The sequence below is a fragment of the Oxyura jamaicensis genome, chromosome 3, assembly GCF_011077185.1.
Source record: "Oxyura jamaicensis isolate SHBP4307 breed ruddy duck chromosome 3, BPBGC_Ojam_1.0, whole genome shotgun sequence".
Classification (NCBI taxonomy): Eukaryota; Metazoa; Chordata; class Aves; order Anseriformes; family Anatidae; genus Oxyura; species Oxyura jamaicensis.
Genome location: NC_048895.1, coordinates 28,863,637 through 28,887,379, shown reverse-complemented (window position 1 = coordinate 28,887,379; position 23,743 = coordinate 28,863,637). Strand labels below are relative to the sequence as shown.

The window sequence follows — 23,743 nt, the reverse complement described above, 5'->3', positions numbered from 1 at the left end:
CTGCTGATCTGACCACTTTAAACATGCAAGTTCTCATTTACTCCCGAAAGAACATTAACAGGTTACTGCTGTAGAAGACTTTCCCACAAGTCTTCTCAAGTTCATTCTGGTGATCAAGAAAATCATTTCATGGCACCCACTATTAAATGACTATGCACATTCAGTACAAACATAACTTGTAAAACGTAGCTGAAGAAGAATATAAGAAAACACGTATCAAAATGGAAAAAAAAACAACACACCAACTAACCCCTCAAAGCATCTCCTTTAATGGGCGACTTGCATAAAACACACTGTTGCTATAAGGCCTTAGCACAGTGTGCCTATAAATTCTGAACACCCCTACATTCTTGACTTTAAAGGGAGTCAGCTGGAGGACCTTGCTAGATATTAATTAACAAAAAACAGGGCGTTGCCTTGGTGAAAAGTAAACAACATTCCAGTTGCACACAGTCTGATGTAACATGGGTGGTTGCATCTAGACGCTACCATTAAACTATTAAATAAAATATGCTGAACAGGTTGGGAGATGAACAAAAATAGAACGTTAGACTTTCAAAGCATTAGTATAACAAACAAACCCAGGGTAATTCTACCCTTTTTTCTACCATTTCAAGTCTGCTCTATTGTACACAAAATACTCAGCAATGTGAATTACACTGCCACAATCACACTGCTCGTGACTGGTGGTCGTATTTTTTTCATTTTTACTATAGTATATGAAATTTTAGAAATGAAAATACAAATTAGTATTTGTGTACTGAGAAGAGATTATAAGCCTTCAGTATACAATGTTAAAAAAAGATGAAGTAAAACAGATTACCCTGTATCGCATGCCTCGCTGTGGCAAGGCATAACAATACCCACAATATTGACCCAAATTATTTGATTTTTGGCCCCATACACCACTCTAAACGATGTCAAGCAGCAGCTGGTCTCAGAGGACCATGCATTGGTGACACCTGCCAGAGCGCAGCCAATTCTTCATGCCACCACTCTTCATTGTGTCAGCAGTGAGATGGGAACTTAATTTAACTTTATACCAGCTCATCATGACCTCCAGCCAGAGTAAATCCTGGTCAGCAAGATATCCTTAAACACAACTATGTGTCTGGAGAAGCATGATGAGGCTAACTTAAGAAGCCAAAAGTTATGGGAAAAGCAAATAGTGTTAAAAGAGCTTGAGCTGTTGATCTGGAGTTGGAATGGATGAACGGCAGCTCACGGGTGAAGGGAAGAAAGGTCGCCGCATGCCAATATCGCGGTAAATGGCAGTGTTATGACATCATATGGCACTGTGATGACAGACCCAGCCAGCTTCAATTCAAAGGGACCTGTACAGTGTTAAGGACTGGGCCAGCTGAAACCTTGGGATGGTGACACCAGGCTTCCAGAGGAACGTCTCCCCTGCGCAGGGCAGGCACAGCAGAGAATGGCTCCTCAGCGAGGCTGTGGGATCTCCTCTGTGGGAAGCGCTCAGGACTCAGCTAGACAAGGGCCCGGCTATTCAAAACCTGACCTACTGCTGGCAACAGTCCCATGCCAAGCAGGAAGCTGGGCTCGATGATTCAGAGTTCATTTTAAAGAGAAATAACGTTCAAAAAAAAAAGTAAAATAAACATTTTAAAGCGTTATAAAATAATGTTACTGCTTTCAAACAAATAGAGAACAAAGGCACTGCAGTCTGAGACAACGCAATGTTACTGTTGTGACCATGCTCTGATTCTGCATATCAGACCATTAAAAGGGCTGTTAGGTTCTCATTGATCAAAGAGTGCCTAAACTTTAGATAAGGCTTCCTTTGTCCTGAGGTACGTTCATCACTCAACTCTCCTTGCAGTTTCTCTGTCAACAGCAGGAAAAACTGCTACCTGACGTGCAAAACTACAGAGGCTTACTTCTTAAAAATAATAATAATAATAATAAAAAAAACATTTTCAGAGATCTGCGTAGAGTTAAAAACAAACGGCCAGAACAGAAACCAGAATATGGAGACAGAACTTAAAGACGAAAAAAACAACAGCAAGAGAAACTTCAATAGTAGGTATGTGGATGAAAACAGAGCATAAACTGAAAACAAAAGGATTGGAGGTGGTAGGAATCAAGTTAAAATCTTCATTACAACTCCACGAGGAGTACAGACAATCTTTGAGCAGTGGAACAAATTAAGAGGATCGCTATGTAATTACATGTACATGCCATTTAACCACTATGGAGCACAAGAAAAACAAAAAATATCTGGGAAGCCAACCAAAAACACGGCCTAAAGGAATTACCTCCACAAAATATCACAGCGAGCGCTACTTTCTCTAGAAAGGATGAAGAGCAGTGGGTTGCTACCGAGGTAAGCAACCTTCCAAGACAGACAAATGTTGCGCAGCTGTTTGGGTTATTATCAAATGCAAAAACAAAGCAAGGAAAGGAAAGAGAACAGCAGCCCCACTAAAAAGCCGAATTGCTTTGCACGCAGTACTTAACATATGGAATAAACAGTACTGAGGCAACACAAGGGAACAATTAGTTTAAACGGTTTTGTAAATATCTTGGACAAATCCCAGAAGAGAATAATACCGAGGAAGACACTGACTAATTCAGAGAAGGGAAGGGGCCTAGATGGCTTTTCTGGCCTCCTTATGTCCTTACGTGCCCTGTATTTATATTTGTATGCTTGCATTACCCAGCATATAGGCTATTTAAGGTCAGAAAAGCATTGCAGTAGCACAGCTGCCTCCAGCAAGCAGAGCTTGACATCACTAAACCACACAGAAGAGCACAGCCCTTTTATTGGCTTCAACAGCAAATATCTGCAAGCAGAATTGTTTCGCTCTATTTGTACAGGTTTTTCCACAGTGGTACGGTGTATCCAACTTCGGTACTAACGGAGTCTTGTTCACTTAAACTGTTAAATGGCTTAAGTTTCCCCCTCATATACTATCAGCGGCCCCTGACCAGAAACCAGCTCCAAGAACTTAGCTTTAACATCCAACAAAAAAGAGAAACTACATTTTCATATACTCAAGTTTCAATTCCTGCCAAAATTTAATTTGGCTTTCTCTGTAGGAAGTTTGACACATACTGCATATACATATCAAATACCACACATGAGATCTGCGACACAAATCCTATGGTACTCTTTGTTGACACACATGTATGTTCTCCAAGCTATACATAAAATATTCCAGACTTTTTCCATTAACACACTGGCTACACAAATTGCCGAAGTAATGAAAGGCTGGAGTGGTTTAAAAACCCACTGAAATGGAAGGGTTTCAAAACACTGTTACTCCACAACATGGTTTATGATTGCCTTTAAAGAAGCATTTGCGGGTATTTTCCAGAATCAGGCAGACATTTCAATGACTGCACCAACCTCCCAACTCCACCACCACCACATATACAAACAAACAAACACGCAGGGAAGGTGTGCCTTGCAGCCTACACCAGAGGTTTGACTCTCACCCTCCAGATCAAAGGCCTGCTGGAGTACCCAAGTTCCTCCCCCTCCAAAGGCTCGGGGCTTCTTGCAGTGAAAATCAGGGTGGGATGTGGCATGTTGAATATCCAGGTCTTGCCCTGACTCCAGCTTTTATTTGACTAGAGTGCAGAGGTGGGCCCTGCAGTTTAGCTGTAGCCAGTGAACAACTCAAAGATAGCCAGAGAAGTCACTGATGTACAATGAAACCCAGCAGGGAGCAGCTATACTCTTTTTTTGGTACAGAAAAGGACTACGCGTACAAGAATATAATATTTTTCTCCTCAATTGATAAAGAACACTTCTCTACATGTACAAGGAGTATACAACTCCTTGGATGTAAGGTGCCCCACAGGCCACCTCTAACTACCACTCTGTGTTTCTTCCAAGTTTTCTTCCAGAAAAGCTCTTAGGAAAAAAATTCTCAGTATTTCTGAAGGGGGATCTGTTATATATAGGAAAAGATTATTCAACACAAAGTTCCACAGGTGGGAACACACTTTTTATACACTTTCCATGCAGGTCCAATGTACAAGTGCAGAAAGCAATCAGAGGGCTTCTGCTAACATTCACACGAGCAGAGTAGCTCCTGTAGTAATAGGAGGAACAGTAGGACATACTGTGACTGCCCAACATGCCTTAAATGTAATCAGCAATAGAATGAATCACATCCTTGACAACAACCTGGGAAAAGGAAACCCCCAGAAACCCAGTAGTCATGCTGTAAAAATCAACCACAATTTATTTTGTGGAAATAGCATCTTCCTATGACAGATAATAAAGAAGATAGTAAAACTCGTTTAAAGCAGACCTTAAGCTCAAAAGGCCATTGATTATTGGCAGAAAATAGGGACGTGGAAAGCAATGAAAACAGAGGTGGTACTTAGTCCTGCTGTGGGGTGGAGAAGTTTACAGACAAAAAGCTGGATGGGGATGGTCAGATTCTGGCGTTAGGCTGGAGCAGGACCTAAGAGAATGAGCAGGGAAAGGAGGAAGCATAACACGTGAGATGCTAGTTGCCTGGAAAAATGGTGTCTGAGTGAAGAGAAAATAACTGGGAAGATTTAGATTGTGAAAACTGCTTCTCAGAGGTTCATAAATGCTCTCCTTCCTAGCCATATATGCTGGAATATGCATTTTCAACCAAGCCAAGCTTATCAGATAGGATTAGACAGACCAAACAGGGTTCAGTGCAGGAAGCTGTGGACTATGAAACAGGAGACTTGGATTCTGCTACTGCCTCCTCTATTGATTTTCTGGGTGACAGCAATTTACATTACCTATCTCACTTTTGCTCTTAAAAGTACAACACTAATGACCTCTGTTGTAATGTATAGCATACATTATATGCATTACTAACTAGACACTCTAGCTAACTGAAGACGTTAGCTATTTAATCGCCTAGTAACTCCTCTCACATTGTACTCCCATACTGCCAACAGCCACGGCCCAAAAACACTCCAAAGATCACTCAGCACTGAAACGAGGCCTTGTGGTAATCTCAAAGTATATATTTCCTTTTTTTTTTTTTTTTTTTTTTTGATCACAAGACAAGTAGGACCTGAGGCTGAGATCCCTTCACCACTGGTGTCCCTCCTTCCCCAGTTTCCTCCCTCTCTGTGCTCCTTGATCCACACTTCCCATGCCACCAAGTGATCCACTGAAATGGCAGCAGCTGGAATGTGATCTCCTGTGGCTCCTGCCAGCTCTCTGCAATTTGGGGAAAGAAAAAGACAACAGCGGCAATCAAAACTGATGTGCTTTACATATCATAATTCTATGCTTCACGTGTTTTGTAAGTTTATGTCTGAAAACCCTTAACTCTTCAGTTCCAAGTGTTCATAAGTTTGTCCTTACTGAACACTAGCATCTGGAAGGAAGCACTAAAAGTAGCTAACTTTTTGTTAACTGTTTCAAATAATAGAATAGGAAGAGTCTGAAGATAGAACACTACAAACGTGCAGATTGCAATTACAGTGAAGTTCTCTGAAAACAAATGACTTAGTCACCATATTCAGAAAGCAAGCCGCATATCCCAAATATGCAAAAATCCGCTTCAGTAGAGAGTATTCTGTTACGAGATAATGTCACATTCTGTAGCAGTGGGTTTTGATTTACATCAAGAACTGGGAAAAATACACACATGGCAACAATAGCAGGTTCAAAAAATACTTGAGGAAACTTGAGTCCAGGAAACTGTATAATAAATGTACCTTTCCGTACTCAATAACATTTGCTGCCAAGAAAAATTGTAATTAACTTATTGTAGCCCCTGTTTCTCAGGTTTGGTGATTAATATGCAGCTCAAACTGATACAGTTGAAAAGCAAAAGCTCAACTTTGATCTTCAAGAAAAATCCTCCATGACCTGCTCATGGGATGACATTTAAGGATAAATTGGTTAACAGACCCTTCTCTTTGCTCTATTACTGCCATATTCACAAGCCATAGGGTAAAAAGAAATGGCACTTCTTTCAAATTTCTCTGGTCAGCTTAACTAATTTTACAAAAATAATTTCAGGGAATTCATGCTGCCCCCAGAACTGGCCTGCACAGTTCATTAGAACAAAAGGCCATACATAAAATTACAAACAAAATGTTCCTATTAATTTGTAGGTAAGAAAAAAAAAATCCTGCCACCTGTTTCAGACATTTTAGTACTACCATGGATACATTCTGCTCAGCAGGCTTCCTTTCTCCTATAAAAACTTTTCATGAAACGATGAAATCTCCTATGCCGCTCTAATGGGCTGGGGAAATATCTGAGAAAGACACCAAGGATATGAGAATGGCAATGAAATACCCCCCCAAATTAGATCAACTTAGACAAAAAGCCAAAAGCATTTGATTTCTCAAGAGAAATATAAGTGCCTTTGTAAAACTAAAATGAATTTCAGTATCAAAGTAAAGGCCACACAATCTAAGCAACACCTAGAAAATAACTTACAGAAATATTCCGATTGCAAATACAGGGTAAGATTTCAAACCTCCAAAATACTGGCCTAGCTAGTAACTGAGACAACAGTAATTCTCAATGTGATCGCTGAAATTAGTTTTGACTAATTAGAAGTGCTTCTGACAATCTCACTGTACAAAGATACAAGTCTAAAGATATAGGTAACAGTAAAGAACCAGGAACACCTTTATGAATAATACTGTCTGATGCCCAAAAGAAAAATTACTTTCTTCTTTTTTCTCCCCTTCATTATCACTCTTTGTAGGAGATAAAAACACCTAGAAGCAGCGATCCCATAGTAAAAATGCTGAGGAGGATATTTTAGAAGAATAGAGCTTTATAACAGTACTTAGAAATGCCTGTCTTAACAGGGATTATTACAATGAAATATGTTATAGCGTATGGCAATATAACATGAAACAGAACTGTAGGTTTAATTACAGTATCCCGAAAGAAACTATACGTATACTGGTGAAAAAAAAAAATGCAACACCTTAGTAGAGAGATTTTGTATCCAAAGAAAACAAGTGTGTTCACTGAAATTTCTGTAGAATGTTCCACTCTAGTCAGTAAAACATAGAAAAAGGGAGATGGGAGTGTTGTCTTAAAAACATGGTTCTGTTTTCTTTTAAAATTTCTTAATTTTTTAAACATATTTTTCTGCTTTACAATTGATTTCTTTAAGAGGTAATCAATATATCATCTAAAAACACACACCTCTCAGGTTACAGAGCCTTATGCATAAAGGTTGACGTTCTAAGAGAAACCTAATGAAACCCTGAGAAAGACACAAACCCAAGGAAGTCTGCATAATCTGAGCCTCATCAGGGGACCTGCAATTCTGCACTTATCATACACACAAACTAAATGAGATGGAACTAAAATACAGGAGCCCTTGGCGTCATGTTTTGGAACATGTACTTCTCAAGGACTTCCAGCCACACGCAGCTCAATGCTCTACCATATACCTTTAAACACTGAATTCAAACTACAGTAGTGACAATCATCAGCAACAACTATCACACTTGTCAGCGTGTAACATGCCCTGTCAGAAAACTGTAATTGAAAAAAAGCTGTCTCAGACTACTGAAAAAAATACTAAAAAAGTGCCAACCTATAACTTCAAACACATCAATGAACTATTTCTTTGAATCTTCTTCACAGCACAGAACTAAATCCTCTTCCTAACATTCATCTCAAAAGTCTGGCTCTGAGAATACTGAGCACTGGGTTGTCATACAGCATGTAACAGACCCCAAACCGCCCAGTATCTCATATTCAAAGAAACTGGGTACTTCATCACCTAGCAACAAAATCAATCCACAGAACTGCCTCAACTATTTCATACCTCAATGATTAGGTCTAATTGCTCAGTCTCTAACTGAAAGAAAACCATCTTAAAAATCTCACTATCTGAAACACTTAAGAACAGCATTAACATATCCAGTATTAAAGTGCCATTTAGATGATGGAAACAAAATCTTAATTCTTCTACAGTTATTTTCACTAATTGTTCTTTGTCAGCTTCATGGGAAGAAAAAAAAAAAAAAGGAACAGCTGGTACAGCTGAACACCTGGGACAGAAGTAAAACTCAATCTGTTTTGACTGTCAATCCCAGTCTACTCTGATCTCTTTGCAAATGTCAACGGGCCATCAAGGCGAGGCTGCAGCAAAACAGAAGGATTTTTAGGACACCGGAAGAGTTGCAAAGCAGAGCTAGACTGGAAATCAAGTTGCTGTACTGGCTACAGTTAAAGATTTGGATGATGGCAAAGTAGCCAGCAGGAGCTAGCCAGTCATTACATTGAGAGGCATGACAAAGCCAGGCTTAATGGAAGATGAAGCCCTGCAAAGCCAACAGTCATTCTGGCCTCCTCTGTCTGCAAAGATGCTCTGGGATTTGAAGAAGTCATGGACTGCCTTGGCTGCCTGCTACCATTTCTACAGAAATCATGAACTTGGATGAACAAACATTTTAACATGCCAAACAGAAGATCTCGCTTCTGTCTTCTACAGACAGATAAAAACGACATGACCGATCATTCAGAGACTGTGAGTTCCTGCATGTTTTAAAACAGTAGGCTTCAACCAGTGACATGCACTCACCCACCAGTAAGGCAAGGCATGAGAGGAGAAGCCCTTCACAGCAGCCCTGCATCTCCAATGCGGCGAGGCAGCCCTGCGCAGCACCCTAAGCGGAGCACACCGCATGCCCTTCCTCCTCCAGCACGCCAGCATCCACAGCAGGAAGGATAGCTAAGAGCTGGGAAACACCTTAAAGCAAATGCACATGCTTAATTTTCTCTTCTTTTTTTTTTTTTCATCAGGGAAAAACAGGCAGAAACGTTCAAAGTCGAAGAGTTCAGACTAGGTTCTTGTTATTTTTCCCTGTCCATATGAGAAGGTTAAGCGCAGTCACCGAACTTTGAATTCCAGCCTCAGTCACGAAGAAGCCTCTGGCACGGCTCCCAGACTAGTAAAAAATGACCATTTCAGCCCCTAAAGCATGGAGCCTGATCCATTAAAGCAAAACAAGTTCTCCTGACAGCTGGTTTTCTTAGCATATTCACGTCCGTGTATTTATCAGAGAAAAGCCCTCCAGGACAACAGTGTTTATTACAGGATTATTTCTGTGAATCCAGGGAACACAGAATTCACTGAGCAACACTGCTTCTACCATGATTTCTTTCTTCTTAAAATGTGAACCAAGACGAACCCATTTTTATTTTTTTTTAAACACAGACTAATCATGAAGAGAAAAGACATAAAACTTGTTTCTTATTATTAAAAAAAGAATCCTTGCAATCCGTTTTAATGTGTAGCACACTGACAAACATTTTAAGCATTAATATAGAAATTAGCTGTTCAATCTCTGAATGATTCCTTGGATTTAGAGTCTGGTGACTTTTAGCAAAGGGAAAACAAAGATATGACAGGTTTTTTTGTTTGTTTGTTTGTTTTTGTTTTTGTTTTTAATCATAAATTTCCTTCCCATATGAGTATCTAGTATGCTTTCACAGAGAAAGATGATTTTGAACTAGCCAGATGCTTTCTCCTGAGAGGTTTAGAATCTTTATGACGAATGTATAGAAGTATGGCAGAGACATAATGTGCAAATAACCCAGCAGTTCCTTGGGGTGCATACTCCTGTGCCTACCTAGCAGGAGGAAGAGGTCAAGAGGAGGCGTGTGAGGGGCCTCTGGTATTGACACCGCTCAGCTCCGACCCTCTTCCAGAAGCACAGCAGCCGAGAGCTGGGGATGAATAGCATCCTGTGAGTGCTTCTGCTCCCTGAGTAGGGAGGAGGAGGAGGACTGGCTGGGGACACACACTCGGCGATGCTGACAAGCACTGTCCTCTCAAGTTGGGTGGCCCGTCTGTGGGGTTTCCCAGCTCACCATTTCCTCCAGAAGTGTGCAGAAACTTGTTTTTATGATAGTACAGTTGTGCTGGGAGGTTTTAACAAAACGTATCATAAATACCCCTTGTTTCATTTTAACTTAATCTGATTTATGAAATTAAAAGCAACTGTTACTGGCGCTGCATCTGTTTGCTGATGCAGTGCAAAAAAGAGCAAGAAGAATTCTTAAAGAAAATTATAAAATGAAAGATTCTGTAAATGACTCCAAATTAAGGGAACGCTAACAAAAAATTGCTGTTAATGCGTTTTAAACAATTGGTAATTGAAAGAATGGCTTTGAATTTAAAAGTTTTAATGAAGGAATTAAACTGTGAATAGTTATGATCAGCTATTGTTAAGATTTTTATAAAATAAACCAACATGCTTCCAATTCCTGAGAACTGGTATTGAGGTGGTTCTTTTGTTTGTTTTTAACTGTAAGATCTGGACTTTATTCTCTTACAGCCACACACTGCATCACGGAAGTCAACTGAACACTGATATTGACCCAAAAATGCAACAATACTTTTTCACTGCATTGCTGCCTCCTACTAATAGATGACCGTTTCAAAGCCTAGCATCTTAGCTCCAAACCATAAGAAATGGGCATTTCCCTGATTTTCCCTGATTTAGCAAATCTCTTTGAGAGTCTATGACAAAGAACAGTCAGTCTTACCAGTATTACATTTACCATCCACCTAAAAATAGATCAAATGTACTTCACAATAGCACTTCAAAGCAAAAATACTATATTCACATCGCTGGGACTTAAATTCGCTGACAAGATCTGTGGGTAAGTATCATTTTTAGAAAATGCTATGTGGCAACACATGTTTATATGGCAGAACACAAAAGCAATGAAAGCTCTTGGGAAAACTGGAGATAACTCACATTACACAAACAGACCCTTTACTCTTATTTCTCTCCAAAGCCAAAGCATTTCTATCCGAAAATGCCTTTTTCATACATCAGGACAAAGTCGTTCCTGATTGCTTGTTCTTCATAAGGTGAAGAGAGACATTATTAACAAACGAATTGTGGGAATTTTACTTTTTCCTACCTTACTGAATACTTGGGAATGTTATGTAGACAAATGTCAACTACTACTTACTCCACCTCAAAATCTGCTGCATAAAAAAATACACTAGTAATTTGCTTACATGGCGCTTGTAGATGCAATTATTGTTAGCAGCAGGAAAGAACTTTTATAAGCAGAACACAATTCAAATGTAACATGTCATGGCCTCAAGTCATTAAAACTAATCCTCAGGGCTTGTTGAAGCTTTTTGTACTTTTGGCAAAAAGTATAAAGAAGTACGCATTGTTGCTTCAGTTCCCAAACACTGGAAAGTTAAATATCTAGACTGTCAGCCTCTGCTAAACAGAACAGAGATTGGTTTGGGGAAAGAACAAAAGACAAATACATCTTTGTTATTATAGCTCAATCAAGCAAACACTGAAAACATACCTTTACATTTTCTCATGGCACAAAATGTAGCCAGAAGAGTAAAGGAAGGTGCAGCAGCTCACAACCGAGTAAACCAACTTGCATTGAAAACAAGAGACATCACGCCATCAAACAACAAAAACTTATATTAACTCTGTGTTAGGTTACTCCAAAAAGTAACATGGTGAACCTGAACCACAGGCAATCAATCTCTCTCCCTCTCAACTCTTGGGTACATGGGTATCTAGATACCATGATGAATACTTTACAAATACACAAGGACAGACTGAGGTAGAGCTATGCTTTCAAAGTGAAGTATCTCCAGTTTTTGATAAAGAGATAACACGAAGAGGTATGTCATGGAACTTAGGTTTTATTGGTATGATTTTAAAATGAGTATATAGCTATAAAAGACAAAGCAATAACTATGTCATCAGACATGTCAGGTATGTACTAACACCATCCAAATACCCTTATGCTTTATTGCTGTACATCACATGTTTAAAATCAAGTATTTTTTACAGCACTGAAAGAAAATGCAGTATTTTTAGGAAAGCAAAGTGTGCCTTTTGTATTGCTACTCTGCTTGGCTACTTAAGAGGTTAACATCTTTCTAAAGACACCTGCAAAATGGGAAAATCAGCAATGCATTCATTAGTACATGGGTCATCTACATATACCTGGGTGGCCTGCAATACACTTAAGAGTCAACATGTACCTAGAGCTAAAAATACAATGGAAACTAATGACAGCCCATTTGCTTTTAACAGTAGCTGAGCAGAAGAATCCTTGTGAACCTGGACGGATAATTACACGTTTGACTAGAATTATGCCCTCGACTAATGTCGATAAAAGTGAACTGATAAACTATGAAAAACTAAAAACTGCTTAATATATTATTCATATGTGTGTACATTTGCATGTGCAATCTGCATTTTCTTAAATATAAAAACAAACAGGCAAGTCTTCTGTTTTTATCTTAATCAAATCTTGATCTTCGTTCTTTAAATTGCATCCACCAGCTTATCCAGACCAATACCCTATTGAGTGAAATGTCAAGATACCACGTCCCTTCACACACACCAAGTTTATCACTAAGTTGTACTGAGCTGTGGTAGTAGCCAGCATTTCCCATCTGTTCCCTACCCAGAAGTGTTACGATCAGTTCAAAGCAAAGTCATTGCAGTACCGACCAGAAAAACAAAGCATCACTGAAACAGCGTTACATTAGCTTGACTACTGAATTGTTGAAAAGCCTAATATTGTTACTTTTTTGAAGCAGACACTATGAGACTGAAATACTAAAGAGAAGGAGGAGCATTAAGACATTCTTACGTTCAGAAACAAGAGAAAAGCAGTTTAATGAAAACAGACTGATTTTTGATCCTCGCCCTTCCATTTCAGGAGTTCCTCAGCAATCGTGTTTGCCACCTGCATTGCCCAACAACCTTTACATTAAGTATTTAGATATTTTCCTGGAAAAAACAAGTTAGTAAAGCTGCAAATTCCTAAAACACAGTTAATAAAGCCCTTCGGCTTCTACAACTCTATATTTAGAAGTGCTATGTACATACAGAGAACTTACCTATACACATACGTACATACCATCGCCAAAAGAAAAAAGTAAATATTGCCCCACAATCAAAAAAAAGGTATTAGTGTGCTGTAATGTAGGACACACTCAAAAATATACTGCTGCAGGAAAACACAGCATACTTTTCATGGATTAATATGGTACTACATGTGGCCAATGATGACGTTTCTTCATCCATATGTGATCCAGCCACAGATACAGAACTAACAGAAAGAAGATCTGTCATTCCTCCACCACAACACACGCTTGCAGTAATCATTATGATTTTAAGCAATTTAAAGCAATATGACCTTATCACCTAGCCAACATTTTTTACATAAATCAAGAAAAACATGAAGAGTTCAAAGATGAAGTTGAAAGAACACTCCAGAACAAACTGTCTCACTTACTGTTCAATACGCGGGGAGAGATACAGCTTAGGAAAAACCTGAGTAGCTTCTGCATCCTCAAAACTAACGGAGAGAAGTGCAACATCTTCTCCAGGATCTTCATTCACATCCTGTACATTAAAATAATAAGCGACAAATAAAAAACTAAGTACTTATAAACTTGCAGAGAAAAACTAATAAAGTCAAACACCAATTTAAGAGATGCTTAAGTGGGGAATCTAAACAGTGACCGCCAAAAAATAGGCTGAAAATTAATATTCTTACTGTATGTGTACTTTAAAGGCATTTTGCATTGCTTAATTTCAAGCATCAAAATACAATTACTGTTAGCAAGTGTATACTAATGTAGCTCTTCCTTGACTGAAATACATATATCAGTAAAGATGCAGACTTCATTTTTAACAATTCTCAGTTAAACACTAACATCAGACATAAATGCCAAGGGTTTTTTTAATGTTATAGTAGCATTGAATTACAACCACAGATTTTGTATTTGTTATTTTTCAAAGTATATGGTACAAAATTTCTGCTGTACTCAACTCCTATTTCTGCTGTAGACAAAGAATTTTTTTGAAATTTATATCTAGAAGTCATCATCCCTGAGTTTCCCACAACTTAGATCCCTGCATTACTTTCAGAAGGCTACGCACACTGTAAAAACTACTGTAAGAAGTAGTCTTGTTAAGACCTGACATTTCTCTGATTCATGAGTCACAGACAGTACAAACAAGTGAATTTCTGCTCAACACAACTGCGTTTGAGCTCCTGACCTCTGGTTAGGGCCATGAGTTGGCAGTACCATCGTCTTCACTTACAACGAGTAATAAATATTGTGCCACTTGCTGATCAGGAACAAAAGTCCTTTAACATGTTTGTGCATATGTACACAGCAACTTGCCAAGATGCATTTGTTTTTATCCGTTCTGGAAAACTATGAGAGGAAACAGATAACCCAGCAGATCTGCACTCAGAGCAGGATCACGGTGGTGCAGTGTGCCCTGGTATGGTCTGTCACACACACAGCTGGGAGGAAGGAACATACAAACCACTTAAACATTGTTCGGAGATCCTGCCCTATCTGGGGGAAAAAAGCGACTGCTGAGTGGTTTCAGGAAGACGATCTCGTGCCATTTGAAGCTTTGGCAGGACTGAAACTGTTAACGTCCAGAGAGACTAGCTGTGTATAAGCTGTTACGTGCAGAACACAACATGCCAAGAAACTTGGTGATAAGCTGCAGGGAAGAATGGGTCTTAAAAAAGCCTAATTGTCTTGCATGAAAAATGAGACAGAGCTGACAGTGTTTTCTTAAAATCTGCCTTGGTGTACTGCTCGCTTCTGACAGCTGAAGGAAGAGTGTATTCCTATAAAATGGTCACAGGCACACTCAGGCAGGGAAGGAAAACATGCTTTTAAACTGGAGTTGCAGGGTAACGCTCCACATGAGTAGTGAGGACGAGAATGAGCTTCATTCCTCTTGTGGTATGATCAGGTTATGGATGGGATTACATGACACGATGCCTGCGCTAGCAATGGACAGGACCTCACGGCCTACAGCGCTCCTTTCAGTGTTGTGCTTCCTACAGCAGCCTACAACAGAAGAACCCCCACAGATGAGAAAGCTTTTTTCAGAAAATGAAACAACCACCACCCAAACAGTGCAGCTCCTCCCTAGTCTTTTCCCTGGTGTTTCATGTATTCTCATCGTTAAGGAATTTTTTTCAGTAAGGAACAGCTTTCACTCCTGAAGCTGACTATGGCATTAACTGGCCTTTTTCTGATTAATTTGCTAATTGTCAATCAAATGAAAAGAACTATTAAGACACATTAAACAGTAATGCTAATGATTAAAAATCTTTTACTATAAGGGGCATTCTACAAGAGACGACAAATATGCATATTATATTCCCCTGTGTATGCATACAGCTCTTTCAAGACCACATTCTTTTCTTTCTATTTTTTTTCAAATACCTTGTTTTTACGTTTTTAAAGAAGAGAATCTATATGCTTTTCACAAGCTATATGGACAAACCCAAATGTACTTCATCTTCCATTTCCCGTTAATGCTTAAATTGATGTGCACACTCCGTTTACTATCATGCATATGACCATTTTCTAGAATCCCACTCAGGTGCCTAGTGATCAAAGAGAATCAAAATGAGGAAACAAACAAAAAAAATCAGGTGAACACCACTACAGCATCCATTACCCTATACACTATTATTACACTGTATTCCTGCACTCACTAATGGCTGCTTTAATATGGAGACCCATTCCAGAAAAAAGATATATAAATAAACATGACATTTTTGCGTGTTAAGCTGCAACAAGCTGATGTGTGCATTAAGAGTAATAAACTGAGATGTATTTTTCATTTACAAAAGTAATACACAAAATAAAACTACTGTTGCCAGCACAGCACTGCACTACATTCATATAGCTACTGTCCAACCTAAGTCTCACTTAAGTAAAGAAATTAGCATTCTTCTCTAAGTGCCACTTTTCAAGTGGATGTATATTTTTGGCCCATAAACCTGAAAAGTTAAAACTGTAGCTTAAAAAAAAAGGCAACACAAAACCAATAAGCATTCCTATAGGTTTTAAAAAGATGCAATGCAGTAACACCATGAAGTTGCTCAACGTGGTTGCTGAGATGGCCACAGATTTACAACAAAGTCCTCTGTATTTGCTGCGATAGAGATTATTACTTTAAGACTTTGTTCCTTTTATTTATGCAAAGATCTGCTTGGTAGAACTGCATTCAACCTTAGTATGTCTGTTACAACTGCCATTTACAAAAGTAAATTGAAAACACATGTCCCACAGATAAACTATGGAAAGCCTTTTAAATTAATAGGCCTTTTTGATGTTGTCTGTGCCAGTCGCAGCTTAACTCCTTCAGCGATATCTGTTCTGGTCATCTCTACAAACCTGCTAATGACTAGGTGAGATGATGCATCTCTGTATTAGTAGGCAATGACATTGCCCCAGAACAGGGGCTGATACCCTTCCCTCACACCAGCAGTCCAAAGGCAAAGGCTGTTTTCACACATCATCAAATTCCGACCAGGCAGTGTCTTCCCCTTTTCCATCTCTGCATGATGATTTCTCTCAAGAAACAGACAACATTTCATTTCAATGAAGCAGCAAAGCAAGACTGCTCCTCTGTTTTATTTTTCAGCTAGCTTTAAAAGAAATAGTGACATTCAATTGCTTCTTCAAGACTAATCCCTTTTCAGGAAAAAAAGAGGCTGTTGAACTCAAATCACAATGCATTTTTAATATTAAAGTAGCTATATTCATTTTAATAAGTTGCATTTAACCCACAACAGTTACGGTTAAAGGATTTTTATCGGAACAACTACTTCTACATTTTTCAAGAAAAAACATGATTTTGTAAAATGAAGATTGGCAATGGCATAAAAAATAGCATTCAAAGAAAGAACTGCCATGCTAGAGTACTAGTTCATACTCACACAACTTTTTCCACACAAGACTTTACAGAAGGTATTATTAAATTGAACTTTCACAGAATGCAGCATACATCCTGGGCCACAGGAATTTTGAGGTTTAAAAATTGAATGTTGCTAAAAAATCTATCTGAGATCATTAGCTAAGCATGTGATAATTGCACACCTATTAGATTTTCCACAACAGTCTCATGATTACCAGTAAAAAACCTCTAGCCCACTACAATATAAAAGATCCAGCATTGATTTTCATGGTGTCTTTCTGCCATCTTGCTATCCTGTTTTACTAGGCATTCCAAAATAATCTTTTCCTCATTTCAGAAGAGAGCTATTCAAATCAAAGAGGACAAAAACCTGATGCACCATTTAACAGCAAAAATACTTTTCTATCTCAAGAACTGCAAGTGTTTTCCTTTGTTTATACAGTATTTGCACGGTGTGGGTTGATCTTTTTGACAAAAAGTTCCTGCAAAAGAAACTGCAAATACATGTAGTAAAGCAATGTGGGTAAAGAATAAAATAATAACAATAAAAAGACAAGACTTCCAACTCCTGTTTTGTTGCCTTTTTTTTTTTTTTGGCTATTGCAGAGAACTGTCAGTAACAACTTACAATAACAAATAGAACTTATAACAAAGAGACATGTAAAGAGAAAGTTCATGGTACTTCATTTTCATTTACCCTTTCTATACTCAGCCAGTGCAGATGAAACGTTCATTAAAGATGTATGTTGGCACTACAGGACAAAAGGCCATGGGAAATTACAGATACAGATCAAATGAAAATGGAAGTTATAAGAAATTTAGATTTTTTTTAAAACTTGAGGAAAAGACTTCAGGTATCACAAGACTGGAAAATAAAACCTTTAAATCCTATTTCTAATTGTGTCAGCACCGTCTAAAGGACTATTTGTTACTTTTCATTCATATCAAAATGAGTTTACATTCAAAAGCAGGCTTCAATGTTTACAGCTGCTCCTTTTGCAAAATCCTTCATCTTTCCATAAAGTTCGTACGAGCCGTGTATGAAAATTATTATCAAAAACACTAAGTACAACATCTAAATGGCATTGTTTTCTCATATCCTACCTACTGTAATTGAAAACTGGGAATTTACTGGAACTGACAATTTATTATGAGTCAGATGGTTGATAGCCAGTCCAACCAAAACATCTGCTCCGCACAGTCACAACTGCTATAACCCATTTCCTCCTCTGCCTGGAGTCTAACCAACTTGTACATTAGAGTTCCTTTTCCTTAAAGATGCAGATTCTGGAAAATCAGTTATTACCTTTTTTTAAGTTATCAGCAGAAAAAATCACCTTGCAACCTTTTCTTAGAGCATTCTTTCAAGAAGAGGTATTTTTATTTGTGGCACGGAAGTGTGCTTGCCTGCACCAAACTGCAATGCAAATCAGTTGGAGGCTGCATCTGCAGCAGCTCTCCCAGAGGGAAGGACAGCTTGCTCTTGATGGGCAAGAACAACTCACAGCCTCAGGAGTTGCTTTTCAATGCAAGTGGAAGACTTGATAGCGATGGGGCATGAGACTGGGGGACAAGAGTGTGCAGTGGGCTGGTGTAAAAATCTGGGATTAGGAGCGTGGTGTAATCAGATCAACTGTAAAGTACGAATGGGGAAAATAAACAGAATTTGGTAGAAAGAATGGGAAAGGATGTGCGGGAAGAAAGTACTGGCTGGCTTTGGGAAGGACAAGCCATTTCTGGCCTGAGGGCTGTTGAGAAATGAGGCAAGAGAGCAGGGCTTCTGGTAGGGCTGCTGAATTTGTACCTTAAGCACAAAGAACAATTGGTCTAAGGATAAAAGCAAGGTAAGGAAAAGCACAAAGTGCCCAGCCCACCGCACGTTCCCTGTGGTAAAGAGGGGCCACACATATGGCTGATGTTGCAGAAGCCTCCAGAAGCAGATAAACTAGCTAAAATCCAAATTGTATGGGTCAGGCCAAATCTGCTTCAGGAGGTTCCCAGCCCCAGCTCACGATTACAACCTCTTCCTGGAGGTTTCTGACCTCTCAGCTCTGACAAACGCTGAATAATCATCTTTGTGGTATGATTCTAACCGAGGGGACGGAAACCTCCAGCCGATGGGGAGAGGATGGGATCGCTTAAAATAATATAAGCAAGGAATGCACTCAGTTTACAACTTGCATGTTGTGATGGAGCGGGAGGAAAGTGGAACAGAAAGGCTGAATGTGGATGAGAACGTGGAGGAGTGAGGAGCTGTTGATTCTAACATCTGCAGCCAGCTCATGGCAAGCTGAAATCTCAATTTACTTGGTGGTACCTCTCAGCCCTACTTCGTCAGTCAGCTTCACAGTGTGCAATTTATATACCAGGATCCCTACTGGAGATAAAGGTCTCAGAAGTATAAATACATGAGAATAGCAAGATATCACAAAAGGTAATTTATCTTAGGGTAAAACAACCCATGTGATTTTGCATGGCACATGCCTATATTGGAACCATATGTACTAAAAACTGAGAAGTGAGCAACAGAAGTTGGTTTTGAAATCGAAATACAAATTGCATCAGAAAAAAGCACACAATGCTATTTGCTTTATTAGTACCAATGGGCTACTTGCATCACACTGCTTTGCAGTCTGGCCTTTTCCCTCCAAATGACAGCATGCGATAACATAAAAATCAACTATCAAACCACAAGTAACTTGTACCCTTAATGCATAGTAACTTCACTAGCCAGCTTTGATACACGTTCTCCAAACCTTTTTCTGTATTTATTGTCTTTTAAAAAATAACAAAACATGCTAGGGGAAAGTAGGCTAAGGAACGTGAAGTGGCAAATGAGACTTAAGAAATCTGCTTCACTCTAGGGAGAGCATGTAATTATTCCAGGAAATTCTTTCTCCTGTCTTCCAGGAAATCCACCAGGTCTGATCAAGGAGTGCTGATTCTTTAAATAGGATCTTTAATGAAAACAAAGGCAGTCACCTTGCATGCACTGTCCACTGTATTGAAATGTTCCAAAAACAGTCCCTCTCCCAAGGTGATACAACAAAACATTTGCCTAACTCAAGCAAAGAACATGTTTAAGCTCAGAGTAATTCCTGTTTTAAAAGTCACATGAAAATCATAGCCTAAAAACAACACTGCAGAATCTGAAGAGATATTTCTAAGACATTGGATTTTTTTACTGGATTTTTTTCATTAAAATGAAATCAAATCAGTATCTTTTGAACACTGAGCAATACCTCTAAGCATACCACTGGGCATCAATAACATTTAAATAAGTTTTTTCTAGAAGTGTGAGTAACATCCCAAATATTTTGTTTTGTTGTTTGCTTTTGCTGGTGATTTTTTGTTTGCTTTCAGACTTTTATATATAAATATATTATGCTTCTCTAAGACAAGAATTTGAGGTGTGTTTTGCCTATACCATTTTCTTTTATTATGGTCATGGCAATTCATCACTACTCACTGTATGAATGTCTGTCAGAGTTTGGTAAAGAATGCTGTTAGGAAAAGCTTAAGAAAAAACAAAAGGTTAAATAGAATAATATTCTTGTCCATGAAAATACATAAAAGAATTCACAACTTTCAAGATTCATGTTATTTAAGTGAATAGAAGTTATTTTGACAGCACAAAAAGTGTCTGGTGACACTTTCACCACAGCAATAATTGTTCGCATAGGTCTGAAAAACACAATCTCAAAAAATAACACCGATGCCTTTAAAGGTCAGAAATATGCTTCCATAAGGGCTAGACTGAAACTTAGAATAAATATATAAAAAAAGTGTGGCACAGTCTAAAAACGGTATTGGGGTGTCCTTTTGGATGTGTAAATACAACTGATTTCAAGAGAGCTAAAAGGTTGCTAAATATTCATTTCATAAACAAGAAACACAAACTACATGGGAGAATCATTTCATATTGGCTGAATTATATTTATTAGTTATGTTTTAATGACACTAGAATAGTGGATACTTTTTCATTTTAGGAGAGATGCAGAATGCTAGTGATCTTAAATTTCAATTGATTCACTGCAACGTAACTACAAACACATTAGCTCTATCAGCTCTAATATCAGATATCACATTCATATTAAAATAAGATTAAAATCAACAACATTTACACAGCTAGGAATGTTCACGCAATTAGAACGAATTAAAATAAAAATAACACAAAAAGGGGAGAAACAATATTAGGAATCTAGATTACTGGGACCTAATTTTTCATACATTCATGAATCACTGCTTTTGTTTCCTAGGACTTCAATTTATCCATCACAATAGAAGGGCACTTAACCTCCTAATCTTTGTTTTGTTTACTTCTAACCTGATTATAAACATACTGGCTAAGTTTCAATAAAACAACGGAGTATTACCATTAAAAAAGAATGTTAACCCAAAAGATCCCCTTATGACTTGATGAAGTTTTACAGGCAAGACACAGATCCAAACAGCACCGTATCTTTCCTAATACCTAAAGCAAAGCAACGATGCGTCTCTGCCATCACCAGCTAATGATGGGCTGCACAAATTGCTCAGAGATTCCAAAGCTCACTTTTTACAGAGGTCACCCTGCCTCCTCTTAATTGGTGAGCAGCAGTGGCATCCACTCAGGCCAAGCTCATGTTGCCACATCTTGACAAAAACCTTCTTTTCAAGCAGCACAAAAACAGTTCTCCAAAATGAAGATGTTATTTCTTCTACCAATAAACATACTGATTAGCTGCTTTGCTGGCATCAGTGGTGCTACTGGCAGAATAAAGAACAGCACAACCTGAGCCACAGTGTGAGAATCGGGCTGAAGACAAAAGACTGAAAATGTAAATGTTTCCTTATAAGCACATATCCTAGAAAAATGCCTGTTTAAAACTTTTTGTAATTAGTTATTGACATTTTTTACAAAAGGTTTTATGTCTGGTAAACATGCTCTTGAATGCCTTAAAAAGCCAAGTTTAGTTTGAAAGTCCTGGGTAAGGAGCAAATAAAGGACAAGTAGTATTAAAATTAATACTCGCGCTAATAACATCTGCATTCTAAATCAGGAATCACTTGAGGATAGCAAGGCAGCAAGAGAGGAAAAGAAGAGAGCAAGAAAGAGGAAATGAAGCTCTACTTTGTTCCTTTGGGTACTCTATATTAGTGACAGACATGCTGATTTTGTGCAAGTGCTAAGTTCAGTCATATGTGTTACATATGTCATACACATTTGTGTATGTGCTTGCATTGTATGGAGCGCTCATTTTCATTACTGTTTTAGATGTTATCTATTAAATCGTTCACTTGAAATGATCAATATTGAAGGCTTCAGATTTATGTAGTGATACAACTAATTCCAGGACCATCACAGTTCAGGGACTCTCTGTTCTACCTTGCCACATGTCAAGGCATTTCCTTGCTAAAATCAGACACTACAAGACATTTCTTTCACACCTATCTCTGTGTTGTTATCCCCTTCTCACACTTTGAATACTGGGAAGAACCATATTAGGAACCAAAAATGCAGATCTACACTCACCTCTGAAGTACCCTCACATTCAAACACAAAGAAAAAAGATAGCTTATACATAAGAGTTAGGCTGAATTACTTTGAACAACATTAAAAATAAAGTACGTTTACAGTATCTCTAAATGTAAAAATACACTTTCAATGCTCTTAAGAAGCAAGCAAATAGCAACAAAAAGCAAACACAAAACACTGTCCGTTTAGATGACTTATAGCAGGTCACCGCCATGCGGTTTGTTTCTTTATAAATCTCCCAAAGCTATCTGGCCGTTTCCTCAACATGTAGCGAGGACCCCTTTTTTAATGTAAGCCCTGTGTTTTTAAGTTTGCTTTCAGAGATAAATATTTGGGGACATGTACAAGTTGGAATTCAAATCCTTCACAATTCAAATCTCTCCAGCTCAGCTCGAGACAACTGGACTACAACTCATTCAGCAAGCAACATTCACATTCTTGTCCCCCATACTACTGATTTCCCACCTCTTTAAAAATAGTCACGTCCTTGCGGAGGCTAAAGAGCAGTCATCTCATGTCCCAGTGGAAAACAAGATCTGCTAATAAATGCCCATGTGCTTAACTAGCGTGCAAACAGATCATTAATATACTTGGAAATAATCTTCCTGTCAAGCCAATTTCTAAATCTTCCAGTATAGCCTTTCTATACATAAATATTCATATTTTCTATATGTAAATTAACAAACATATTAATGGCTCTGTACATGGCCCATGATTGAAAGAAGATACAGAAGTTCTAATCATATGGGGGGAAGAATGGCATTTCTGGAACCACGTTGTGGTTCAAGGTCAGCAGAATTATTTTTTTTTAAATCAATCCTTCTTTTTAATAAAAGCTTTTTCCCTATCTGCACATATTCTTATATGTTCCTGGTTCAGTGAATATCACTCCATGCAATCAGAAATACTATAGATTACATGGGTCACAACAAAAATGCCAGTGTAAAGCCATATTCTGAGACACATCTTCAGTGAACCAGGAAGTACCAAGAAGACTTCACAGATGAAAAAGTGAATCATCAAAGTGCAAGGTAAAAGCAAGCAAAGTTGCACTTGCTCAATACTGTCTCTGTTGCAGCTTAGCAATGCTGACCTGATTTAAAAATATGAAATATTTTCTTTTAAGAGAAGGTGCAAATATTAAAAAAACTAACTGTTGCGAGTTGTTTGGACCATTGTTGCTTCCTGAGAATAACAGGAATGTTTCATATTAAAGTCCACAGCACTTTTAATTCACAAACTATTTATTATGCATTCCTATTTCAAGTGTACAATATTACGTTTCTTTTCAAGAGAAATCTATTATCCCTTTGTCCCCATATTATTCTCACGCCTAGAGGATCTGAAAAGAGTGAGGTAAGGTTGGGGGACATTTTCTGCTTTGTACAAAAAAAAAAAAAGTGCAAGTTGGAGCATCCTGTCCCCTTGAGCCCAATTTGCATTCATCATTCCAGCAAACAATGTGCATGGTGTAATCGTGTACACAAGTGTGTAAGTGTATAGATGTCAAGAACA

At 38.3% G+C, this 23,743-nt stretch overlaps 1 protein-coding gene across 3 annotated transcripts in view; it reads right to left on the bottom strand.

Moving 5' to 3' along the window:
- BABAM2 (BRISC and BRCA1 A complex member 2) overlaps positions 1–23,743 on the bottom strand; it is a 168,112-nt gene that overhangs the window by 67,624 nt on the left and 76,745 nt on the right. For all 3 annotated transcript variants that reach the window (XM_035320764.1, XM_035320766.1, XM_035320765.1), the window contains exon 7: positions 13,259–13,368. In XM_035320764.1, coding sequence (XP_035176655.1) covers positions 13,259–13,368 — 110 coding nt within the window. The remainder of the gene's footprint in view (positions 1–13,258; positions 13,369–23,743) is intronic.